Here is a 12525-nt window from a genome sequence, read left to right as displayed (position 1 = left end):
AAAACACCTGGCGTGCAGGGAGAGATATTGGAATGATGATGTCTCCTGCCTGTGAGAGTTGTCTGTGTGTTTCTGCCACATAAAGATGGATGCTGCTCTCTTGTGTCAAAATGGGAAAAGGTCAATTCTTTTGAATCACATCATGGATCGGTAATGACACAGACATGTGAAATACCCCCTTCCCTCCTTTATACGAGAGAAAGACCCTCAGACCCTTTGTAGTTCTATGTCTTTGTAGTTGTTTTGTATCACTTTAAAGTCATTTTGAGGTTCTTTTTACTTGTTTTGGGTCTCTTTGAAATTGTTTTATGTGTCTTTGCAGTCATTTTGCATCTCTTTTAACTTGTTTTGTTTCTCTTTGTTGTTGTTTTATATCTCTTCGAAATTGCTTTGTGTCTTTTTGTAGTCAATTAGAAGTCGTTTTTTGTTTTATTAATGGTTGTTTTTGTTTTTGAGGTAATTTTGCTGACTACTACTGCGTTTTGTGTCTCTTTGTCGTTGTTTTGTATCTTGTTGAAGTTGTTTTGTGTATCTTTGAAGTTGTTTTTTGGTGGTTGTTTTGTTTCTGAGGTCATTTCGTGTCTCTTTGGGGTCGTTTTGCATCTATTTGTGGTTATTTCGTGTCTCTTTATGGTTGTTGTGGATTTCTTTGTGGCCAATTTGTGTTTGTATGTTGTCATTTTGCATCTGTGCATCATTGTTTTGTGTCCTTTTGAAGCCATTTTGAAGTCATTCTGTCCTTTTGCGGTCATTTTGTGTCTCTTTGTGGTCGTTCTATGTATCTGTGGCAGTTTACAAATGAGGAAGGCAGCGCAGCATAGCTCTGATGACTGATCCGACAGGCACTTGAGGTGCAGGTGGAAGTACAAAAAAAAACAGGATCAAGGAAGTCTTGCCTAATACTGAATAGTGCAGACTACAAAAACCAAAGCACACAAATATGTATATTTTTACCTTCAGGTAAAAATATACATATTTTTGGTTTTGTGTCTCATTGTAATTGATTTTGCTTCACTTTTGGCATCACATTGTAGTTGACTTTCTAACAGAAAAATGCTAATTGTTACTTTAAACAGAAGCTCTTGCACTTTGGGCCCCTCAACCCAACAGGTCCATTCAGTGATCCAGACACAAGCCTATTTAGGTCAACCTTTAATAATAATTTACACACTATATGGCTTTTTTAATGCCAGAAGTTGTTGGTTTAAAGATGAACAACAACACATTCATTTTGAACTGTGCAATCATTCATTCATTACACATATAACTGGAATGTGTGTTCCGGTCAAAAGTCACATAACAGTGTATTCCAGCCTAGTAATTGCAAATATTCAGTACTTGAGTCAAACTGCTGAGTACCATATGAGTGGGTTTTACTGTATCATACATCTGTTAAGGCACATTTAATAAACATTTTAACTGTTTTCAACTGATTGTCTATATTTGTTGGAACATTAGGTGAAAACCAACCTCATTTGGTACTTCAAGCAGATTAAACAAACATTAATTTCTAAATACTGCTTGACTCAGGTCTGGCTCGAGTGTCTCAGGCTTATCAACACATTTTATGGCTTGAGTCCATAAATGCACAGTTCAGGGAATTGAGGATGAACTGGTACACAAAAACAAGCTGAAAAACAAATGTGTCTTCAGTTGTGTTAGTTACAAATATAAAACAATGATATACATACTTTTTAAAAGCCATTAAAAATACAGGACATCACAAATACATAATATACAAAAAAAAGTCTTCCTCCAGTTCAACACATTCAGACAGGCAATTTTATACAGTATTTGTGTTGTACTCGCACCAACACACCAAAAGGCACCGCTAAATACAAACAGAACACCTAGAAGAAATATCATAGTGACAGAAATGTGGCTTTTGGGTACAGTAAGCTCAAGGATTCAAGGCAGTTTTTGATGCAGTAAACATCAGTGTTGAGATGGGTTTGCATAGTTTACAGAAGAGCCTGCACAGAAAGGTTAAAGGCAGAGGTGTATGAAGTGTGACTTAGGTTAGATAGTTCGTTTTTCTGCCTGGTAACACCCTAAACTGAGGGTTGAAACCCTTTACAGAAAAAAGCCTGGAAGTTTTTATCTACTATTATAAAATAAATGAAAGTTTCATGTACAAAAACAGACTTAAATACCATTCCATCTACTGAAATGCCTTAATTTTCAGTGATAGAAGGGTCAGGCAAGGACACTGGTATGGCTTCTCCACTTAACAAAGACTGCACTGTCCAACGCTGGGCCACAGTACAGCACTGTACTGGTACACTTTGGCCTTCCATGCCAGTTTTAGAACTGCTGGACCTTGTCAGACTGCACATGTGTAACCATAGTAACCAGTTAAAAAGGCTCTTCACACAACAAAATCCAAGAATCCTCACGATCTTCATCTCTAAACATGATCATGTTTGCTCGATTCATAAATCTTTTCTCTGATACACTACATTAAAACTGTCTAATGATTTCCTCATTTACAAAACATCCGAAGGCTAAAAATCTTCAAAGCGAACAAGCTAGAAGACACTATAAAGTAGTGCTGTGTCTGTCCATGCTTTTGTCTAACAGTAATTCACAGAGCAATTCAGCTCTGACAGTAGCTCACAAGTCTGTGAGAAGTTAAGAGGCAGAAGACTCCTAAGTAACTACCTGCTGCAATAATGCACCGTATTTTGATTGCTGGCGAGTTAATTAAGATTCAATCAGCTCACCAACAAATCAAAACAATCCAGTAACAGCAGAGTTGATGGTTTGCACAAATTTTCCACTACTTGGACAAATACAGTTTGCAGCACTGAAGAACCTGGAATATCTCTTCCTTAAAATGTATTTCACTGGCACAGACCAGTCACCTGTCAATCAATCACTGCAGAGATAGTGAGTTCACTCATTAAACATGACGTCATCCATAGCAACAGGGTCAACCAGGTGCCTGCGCTCAGCAGCCTTGTGAACAGGTTTTAAGAGCAGGCTCTCGGTCGCCATTTATGAGGATTCCTAGTGGTAAGATAAGATTCTTTGTGAATATCGTGTAAAGAGTCTTCAACCTTTGCAAGAGCGATTCAGCATTCCTGGTATACACACTGTGGTAACCAGTGTCAACATCAATAACACACATGTGCTATGGCTGCACCAAATAGAAGCCACATTATGGCTGTGTGAGGCTTTAGAACAAGGCACAAAGGTAAGACAGATCAGTGCAGACACACTGGGAGGAGTGGAGAGGCATTTTGTGACCCTTTGAAAAAACACAAACACGAGCAGGTCGCCGATGGTCATCGTACGTAGACCAGTAGAGGATGATGGCTGTTTTGGCTGTCATTAGCACTTGTAGTCTTCAGAGACTAGGATTTAGCGGTTGCTCCTCATGGCCTCCTTGGCCGCCAGGATGAGCGGGGTGAGGCTGGACAGAGGCTTGGCCAGCTTCAGGAATGGGTGCTACAGACAGACAGAGAAAGGAGTGGTGAATATGTGCACATCAGTAACCAACACACGGGACAAGAAAAATAACTTTACAAGCACAAAATGCCAAACGTTGCAGCTTCTTAGTTTGTGTGTGTTTTCTTTGTCATGGACGTAACTGTAATATCTTTATATTTTCGACTGCTGGTCAGGCACAACAAACAATTTCAATCATCGTCATTTCGGGCTCTACATAATTTTAATGGGCATTTTTTCACTATTTTCTGACATTTCCTTAACAAAACAATTTAACTATAGAGAAAAAACTTTGCAGATTAATCCATAAAAGCAGCCATAATGTTTGGTGTTATATTGAGGCAATATGAGAGTGTCGGCCTCTTCTACCTGCAGCAGTTCTCTGCCAGATCCTCGTTTCTCCACGTCCATCTCCAGACAGCGGGACAGGAAGGATCTGAAGACAGGGGACAGCTTCTCTGGACTCTGCAGCTCAGGAGTCCCATTGGTGGCGATTAAATACAACGCCTAAAAACCAGCACAATAGCATGTAAGAAAATGTTACTTTGAAGTATTCCAATGTGTACGCTGATGTAGACAGAAACTAAACTATCAACTCAATCAAGAAACATGTGCCATGCATGAATGATGCGATGATGGTCTAAGAAGGCTTAGTTTCACATAGTGCTGAAATGATTCATTGTTCAAGACATTTATTAAGCAAAAAATGCATTTCAAACTACACATCATATTTTTTTCTGACATATAAACTAAAAGATTATTTTGAAGACAAAAACATTCAAAAGATTTATGATTTTCCAAAAAATAATCATTCTTTATACCAGCATGCACTCACCCTGAGAGGGTTCTCGTTTAGATATGGAGGCTCTCCCTCCACCATCTCAATGGCCATGATCCCCAGAGACCAAATGTCCACTTTGGGTCCATAGGCTTTCCTGGTCACCACCTCTGGAGCCATCCAGTACGGGGTCCCCACCATGGTGCTGCGTTTGCTCTGCTCTGGGGTGATCTGGGCACAGAAGCCGAAGTCAGCTGCAAAGAGAGGTAGAAACATCGTTTGAGATCAGTTTATTTGTGGCAAATTAAAACACGGTTAGGTATTCAGTCAGAAATGTACAGTATGTGTGTGTGTGCATGTTTGCATGTGCTCTCCCTCACTGAGTTTGACAGATCCGTCCATGCCCAGCAGTACGTTGTCACTCTTGATGTCCCTGTGGATGACCTGGTTGGCATGAAGAAACTCCAGAGCTTGGAGGACCTGGGCAAAGAAAGGGGGGAAGTTTAAGGCCCCGAAAATTCATGGATTATGTTCACAAGAATTACAATTTCTGTTCATCAAAAAATATACATGCATTTTTTTAGTTTTTATATGTTTCGGTAAATGCAAAGAAGTGAGAGACTCATTTCATGAAATTTGTTCACAATAGCAAATAAAGTAAAGCAACACTAGCGTTATCCTTTAAAAGCCTGCAGATACTGCTAGCTGAATGCTTATTCACTGACTACCCTGACAATCAATCACTGCTACATGGTCAGTCACTGGCTACCAATGGCTACAAGATGTCACATTAGCCAGTGTGAGCAAAAAAATCTTCAGGTATTTATCAAGTATGTCCGAATCAGGCTGAAAGTGGACATTGGAGTAAAAATACAAATCTATGAAATTCCCTACATTTGCACTACCACTTCATTAATGCAGAAAATACCAATATTTTATGTGCAGCCTTTATAATCAAATAAGAACATTATGTAACACATTAAGGTGATTTACTGTATATGCAAAAAAGTGTGTGTGAGTTAATTAAATAAACACATGTGTGAATGACACATTCCTGCTTACTGTTTCACACTATTCCACTGACCTACAGGTGGCGGTAATGCACAAAAGAACACAGCAATATATCAGCCCCAGAGCTCTCCTTAACATTGGCTAAGACAATTATTAATTAAAAAGGGATTTTATTTTTAGTACAAAACCTGGAACCAAAATGTGTCCCAGAGAGTGTTTGACCAGTTACACCTGTTTTCCTACTTTGACTCTTGATAAACACAGCCAATGACTGAGCCACAGGCAGACATGAGAGGATGTACGTGGTTTATCAATCATATTGTAGTAAACATGCATGTGTTCCACTGTCCTATAAAATCACATGGGATCTACACGATTTTTATCCTTTACTGGATATGTGAGACTTGGATTGTGCGACACAGGTGTTTTGAACGTTTTTTTTAACCACTTTAGTGAGCTCAGCTGTGTAAAGTGTCCTACCTCTCTGCAGACGGCGGCGATCTGAGCCTCGTCCATGCACGTCTCTGTCACAACATCAGTGAGGGAGCCACCAGCCAGGTACTCCATCACCACGAAAAGCTCATCTCCTACCAGGAAACTACACACACGCGCACACACACACACACACACACACACACACACACACACACACACACACACACACACACACACACACACACACACAGAGTCACAGACACAAAGTCACATCAAAGCAGTCGGCTCACAGTCGTTACTGTGGTATGTATGTATACTGTATGTTTGTCTGAACAGCAAGTGGCAGATCAGTGTTACCTATCTACAAAGTTGACAATGTTGGGGTTCTTCAGCTCCTTCATGACCAGAATCTCATTGATAATTAGCTCCTTCTTTGGCTGTTTCTGCAAGTTGATCTGTTTGATGGCCACCTGTAGAGCACAACATCCTGTAAATGTGGTGCCACCAGTACACACGATCATTCTGGGTAATTACAAGACACAACTACTTAACGTTGCATTGCTTCTCGTCTATACTTTTATCTTATTTTTCACTTTGGGCTGTTAATCTGAGGGATGATTGCATTGCATTGCATTCTTTTTTACTGTGGCCAGAGACACAAGATGAAGTAACGTTACCTCTTGTCCTGTGGCAACATCTATGGCTGTGTAAACTGTGCCAGATGCCCTGAAAGTGAAAAAAACAGTAAGAGGTGAAATAAAAGACTGTTCCTATTTTTTTGGACAACTTTTTCCATTGTCCATCCTACACGATTCATGGTCAGTTAACTTTCCCATTTGGGTCAGTTTGGAACAGCAACCCGCTGAACAGCCTCCCTCTAGTTCCTGCTAGTTCAACACCCTGAATAATCCAGAATTCTGACTCACCCCTGGCCGATCTTCTCATAGCGAGTGTATTTCTTCTTAGGGTCTCCAATACTGACAATAGTTCCTGGGAGTAAAAAAAAACAAAAATGTTAGGTCAGCCAAAAATAGCTGTGGCTCTGCCTGCGATGTGTCATTTCCAGTGTTACATACTGAGTTTCTCCATGATTTCCTCATCGGTCATCTTGCCTCCCTTCTTCTTCTGTCTGTCAGCTGCTTTAGAGGCAGCGTCTCCCTCCGGAGCAGGGAGTGGGTCTATCACCGACCTCGTGTACACCTTACACAACACAAGAAAGACAAAATTCACCTGGATTTTGCCCTCTCAATTTGTTGTAGTACAATAAGGACTAAAACTCTAAAAGAGGCTAAGAGTAGCAACTTAATGCCTAAAATCAAACTTTCTAAGCATTGTTCAAAATAGAAATGTGTTTTCCTGGTTCGCTTCATACAAACACAATATTGTTATGTTGACTCACTGATTTCGTGTGTTCTGGCCGCGGTGCCACAACTGGAGGTGGTGTATCGTCATCGTCGTCATCGTCTACATCCTTGCCACCTGACGGGGATGTCGCCGTACCCTGCTTGCCTGGCTGCAACAGCAAATATACGGAGAATACACAAAATATCAGTCAGGAATTGCAGAATGTATTCGATGCAATGTCGTGAATGAGAGTGGAAGGGGTGAATGGAACTACTCACCGACTGTGAGTCTTTATCTGAAAGAGATAAAGTGTAAGGACAGAAGGAGTGAGTCTGTGCAGGGACAACATTGGCTTTTTGTATATCTGTTGGCCAATAGAAAACTGACCCGAGGCGGAAAAACTGAGGTATTTCTGTTTCCCACTGGTGGAGTCGTAGAACTTGAGAATGTCGAGGACGGCCTGAGGATTCTGTTTCTGCTCTGATTTACTGATGTTGGAGGTTTGAAGGAGACGGGCCCACTGCTCTGGCATGCCCTGGACAAACAAACGCACACGCACATTGAAAAACACGTACAAAGGTTTATCCACAAAACACATACATGAAGCTCCTGTAGACAGGTGTCAACTTAAATCTGATGACTGCTGCGTGTGTGTGAAAGAATCACAAACGTATGCTCATGTTTCCTTTCTGGACTCACCAATACAACAGCTGCAATAATCTCATGGTACTAGACCTGAAACTAGACCTGCCACTCATAATCTCACAATTTTTTTTACAAGTGACTCAGAAGTCATCTAAAGCCTGTTGCATCAGCTTTGCTTGAGTTCAAACTTAGATTATTTATAACACAAGTGTTTACTAAGTGAAGATTTACACATCACCATATTAAAACAAGTTGCAGGGTACAAACTAGACAAAACGAACAAAGCTAACGTTAGCTAGCTAATGTGCGACCTGTAAAGAATAGAAGAGGCAAGGTGTAATACTGTTGATGATATAACCATATTGTACATCACGTTACTAAACGTCATGCCAGAAATGCTAGATTTAATGATCAAGTTCAATGATGATGAAGACATTTTTTCAGTTATGTTATAGCCTGTGATGCTGCATTGACTTCCTGTTCACATAGCTGATTATTTTGATTGGATAGAAGATGTTTCCTAACAGTTTGTTACACATTACTTAAGTCTTTACTAGATGAGACATTTCTTAAGGGAATTATTTGACCCACTTTGCACAGGATTATGGCCAGATACTTACAGTGAACTCTCCGGTGACAGCATCAAAACCCACATGGATGGTGTGTTCAAAGTCAGAGGGGGAGGAGATTTCAGGTCTGTCCTTGTCCCGGTCCTTCTTTCTGCCTCCTGCAGGTAAAGATCAAAGGTCAGTTCATTGGTCATCCAGTGCATTGCATGTGGAGTTTTTTATTCTGTATGTCCACTCTTCATATTTCTCACCTTTCTCAGAGGCAAACATGGAGATGATCTTGTTTCTGGACTTCCTCTCCTCCGGTACAGACGGCAGCGGCCGAGAGCTGTGATTGGCTGACTGTGAGTCCTTGGGTCCTCCTCCTTGGCTGCTCATCCTGACAGGGGGGGCGGGGGGCTTGTCCTCACACACTCCGCTGTCACACATCTACACACACGTACACCTGCACAGACAGGATGAGACGCACAAATCACAATGCATACAAGAAACTCAGTAAGTCTGCTGCAACCTCAGTCACCAGTTCACTTCTTCCTGTTTTTTCATATTTCACAATGCTAGCCAAAGCTTTACATGTTAGCCAAAAAATGCTTCTGGCTGCAAATCAATGCAGAGAAACAATGAACTCAACAACAAATTAAGAAAAAACTCACACAGACCTAAATAATCCACCCATGGCACAATCTTTGGATCACCGCTGAGTTTTGGAGTGAAGGGAACAGAAAGTGTGAACAGGAAGCAACGCTGAACGGGCAAAGTGACGTGTTGAGTCTCGTTCAATGTTACAAATGAATGAGGAAGGAAAGGAGGCAGAGAAAGAGAGAGAGAGAGAGAGAGAGAGGTATGATAACTGGAGTTAAAGGGAGAGGAGCTCGTTAAGAAGGAGCTGGGAAGAGTGAAACCTCAGAAACATGATGCAGAGTCAAGTGCTATACTTAAGAGCAGAGGGAAATATTCTACTTTATACTGCACCAGATTTATCTGAAAGCTACCAGCTACTTTTCACATTGTGATTTTCTATATTTACAAGCTTGTACTGTAAAATACTATATTGTTAGAGAGAGAGAGATAAAAGTATCCAATATTTCACAACGATAACAAAAAAAGTGTGTAGCAGAATTCCCTTCCATTAACCATCTCACAACCACTCAGATTGTGACCTTGTGACCCTTTGGAGGGGGTCGGATGAGAAGGATGGCAACACTATCATGTTACTTAGTTATTGATAGGTCAGTACTAATAACCTCATAATGTCATACATAATAATATATCAATCATAGAATATAATTCTGTGTGAAGGACACAAACATTTTTGTATTGGTATCTGATCTGAGCACTTCTTCCACCACTGGTAGACACTCTGACTGTTATCAATTACCCTAATATGGTGAAAACTGTGATTGTAGATGCAGACATACACACCATACACACACACAGGCACACACACAGACACACACACACACGAAAGCCTCAACCACAAAAGCACCACTTTCTGTCTTGCAGAGCGAGCGCTTCGATCGACTCCGAGCTGCAGCCTGCATTGTTGGTGACATCACAGACAGGAAACAGGAAGCAAACAAAGGTTTCCTCACTTCCTGTGTCTGGCTGCTGATGACACAGCGCATATCAAACCCGGATGGCAGACGTGGCTCAGGTAGGTATGCCCGTGACCTCTTTTTCACAGCTAGACCCTGCAGCAGCTCTACTGACCTGACACACCTCTCATACAAAAACACCACTAAATGAATGAAATCAGGCCTGTGAAGACATCCTGATACAGACTCTTTTCATTAACACATGAACACAACACACACCATTAGTTTATGGAAAAAGCCTTTTCACACAGGCTGATTTGATTTAATAGCCAAGTCTAGGACACAAGCTGAAGACAGCAGTGTCTAGACTCAATGGTATATTTCCCCCTCCCTGCACAATTTCTAAAACATTATTTGCACTGTGTGCATGACACTTTATGATGGAGGCTATCCCAGCTATCGCTGCTACTGACTTGTCTGTGCAAGTAGTTAAATTTTGCAAACTTTTCCAAGGTGGCAGGGGTCACATCATTATAAACACAACCCAGTGAGCTAGAGAATGACACACTGCCCTACCAATCTTTACGCCCCCAAGCGTCTTTTCAATGCCCTCACCTCCTTCATATAAGCTGCTACGTACTCACCTGTTTGTAGCCTCTTCTGCGTCTCACAGAAGACCAGGTAAACAATGAAAACTGCTGTATTCCCAGCAAGTGTATGCAGCTCTTTTCTCTAGTGTTCATCTGTCTACTTAGCTCCCACTGTTTCCTGACCCGTCTTTCTCTCTTTTCTCTCTCTTCTCGGGGCAGGTCTTAGCAGGCTGCCTCATTCCTCAGCGATCTTGGATGGGACAAGTGTATTCATGCCCGGACAGGATAAAATTAGTCCCAGTCCAGCCTTAATGTGCATTTTCAAAGTCAGTGTGTGTGTGTGTGTGTGTGTGTGAGTGTGTGTGTGTGTGTGTTTGACTCAGTGCTGGGTGCTGGCTGGCCAGGCAGAGACAAGTTGTCTCTCAGTAGGAATTCCATAGCCACAGGGCTGCAGGGGTTGGGCGTGTTCTGTTCATCTCACACACACGCACGCGCGCACACACACACACACACACACACACACACACACACACACACACACACACACACACACACATGGTTCTTCCTCACGCAGGCCCCGTCTCTCACACACATTCCCTGCCCTTAAACACACACTCCCCTTGCCAACAGGGGCTCCATTGTGAGCACTTGAACATCTTTTATGTAGCTTCGCGCTAAGCTCACTGAGCGCAGCAGAAAAAACATTGAGGGGAACAGGCAGGTGCGCACATCAGCGCTGCAGGCTACATGCTTGCGTGTTTATATAAGCGCACACTCCCTGTTACTGCTGAAATGATTTGTCCGCATCAACAGACAATTCTGATCATTTAAGTCATTTACCAAGAAACTAATTCCAAAGATTTGCTGGTTACAGAAGTGTCAACAACAGAAACACCAACAATTCCTTGCTGCTGTTCTCAAGAAATCGAGAGTGCAGTGGTTTCCAGGCGCGGCTCAGACGCGGCTGCAGCGGCACGTTATCTAGTAATTCGGCGTGACACTAATTTTTATCATGTGATGTGCGAAAATACACAGTGAAAATGATCTGCTGATAGTCATGCTGACATCATACCACTACAGTTTCGATGTCTTTACCTGTAGAATATGTCACACACATGAAAAAAATCGAATTTAAGTCAATAATTTGTGTCCGTTTCAAATTAAAAGCCCTCTAATGTTTCTGTGGACAGAATCCCTTCAATTGTATTTATATAATATTTATATTGTAGAAAGATGGGGCTGGAAGCAGCAGCAACATTGTCTGTGTGGACACTACACGCGTGGAAGCAGCATTTCAGGGAGGTAGCTATCATGGACAGCTAGACGTTGAAAAAACATTGATAAGTGGATATTTGAGTTTTCTGCTGAAAAAGTGGGCAATCATAAGACAACTCTTTTGTTTTGCAAACTTGTTGTGTGGAGAGGCAACTAATGATTGTCTTCATTATCGTCAAAAAAAGTCAAAAATGCAGACCACAGGTTCTCAGAGCCCGAGGAGGAACAAAGAAAAGTAGCTAACGCAGCTGGAACGATCATCAAAATTGTTGCTGGTCATTTTCCTCTCAAACAGCTACTCACTTTATTGACCAATAGTTTCAGATGTGGACATGTTTCCTTTTCCCTCACATTCCTGTTTACCACACATGCTATTTTACATCCAGACAGCATCAAACTGCTTCTCTCATCTGTTCTCAATTCACAGAAACTCTCTTGTCATCATGGCTGTGCCTCGGAGCCTGCCACATCCCTCTCTGCCCCTTATAATTTCTATTCCTCAATCTGCTCTCTCTCTTGCTGCACCAGAGCACTTTCTATTCCCTGTGGCTGGCCGCCATCAAGGGAAGCCCACTTCCTCGTCCTGGAACTCCCCGAGTCCCAGAGGGTCACAGGACCGGGCCAGCCAACCAGAGCGCTGCGAACACAGCCGCTGAGCTGTTTACAGGAAGTGGACAGCAAGCCTTTTGTATTCAGCTTCTATAAAAGGAAATTCTGCGGAGGACTTCCTGGAAGGAGCGATGAAGCCGACACACGAGCGTGCGCACACACACACACACACACACACACACACACACACACACTCTATCCCCTTTCATTTACTGACACAGAAACATAGAGATACACACAGACAGAAATAAAAACACAAGTACTATATATGTGCACACACACAC

General features: G+C 41.9%; 1 protein-coding gene across 3 annotated transcripts in view; it reads right to left on the bottom strand.

Moving 5' to 3' along the window:
• Positions 1 to 1135: 1135 nt before the first annotated feature.
• Positions 1136 to 12525, bottom strand: part of LOC121618896 (serine/threonine-protein kinase PAK 2-like) — a 12725-nt gene continuing 1335 nt past the window's right edge. The window contains exons 1-15 of one of the 3 annotated variants that reach the window (XM_041954534.1): positions 10412 to 10543; positions 8484 to 8677; positions 8284 to 8390; positions 7406 to 7553; positions 7297 to 7313; positions 7074 to 7187; positions 6751 to 6874; positions 6601 to 6664; positions 6352 to 6400; positions 6032 to 6144; positions 5720 to 5837; positions 4609 to 4708; positions 4286 to 4482; positions 3820 to 3957; positions 1136 to 3450 (exon numbers count right to left, since the gene is read on the bottom strand). In XM_041954534.1, coding sequence (XP_041810468.1) covers positions 3364 to 3450; positions 3820 to 3957; positions 4286 to 4482; positions 4609 to 4708; positions 5720 to 5837; positions 6032 to 6144; positions 6352 to 6400; positions 6601 to 6664; positions 6751 to 6874; positions 7074 to 7187; positions 7297 to 7313; positions 7406 to 7553; positions 8284 to 8390; positions 8484 to 8661 — 1554 coding nt within the window. In that variant the 5' untranslated portion in view covers positions 8662 to 8677; positions 10412 to 10543 and the 3' untranslated portion in view covers positions 1136 to 3363. Of the gene's footprint in view, positions 3451 to 3819; positions 3958 to 4285; positions 4483 to 4608; positions 4709 to 5719; positions 5838 to 6031; positions 6145 to 6351; positions 6401 to 6600; positions 6665 to 6750; positions 6875 to 7073; positions 7188 to 7296; positions 7314 to 7405; positions 7554 to 8283; positions 8391 to 8483; positions 8678 to 8891; positions 9025 to 10411; positions 10544 to 12525 lie in introns of those variants that run through there. The other 2 variants (XM_041954535.1, XM_041954533.1) reach the window with 2 other exon arrangements.

The sequence above is a fragment of the Chelmon rostratus genome, chromosome 15 (assembly GCF_017976325.1).
Source record: "Chelmon rostratus isolate fCheRos1 chromosome 15, fCheRos1.pri, whole genome shotgun sequence".
Classification (NCBI taxonomy): domain Eukaryota; kingdom Metazoa; phylum Chordata; class Actinopteri; order Chaetodontiformes; family Chaetodontidae; genus Chelmon; species Chelmon rostratus.
Note: the sequence above shows the minus strand (reverse complement) of the source record. Positions and strands in the feature narration are given on the sequence as shown.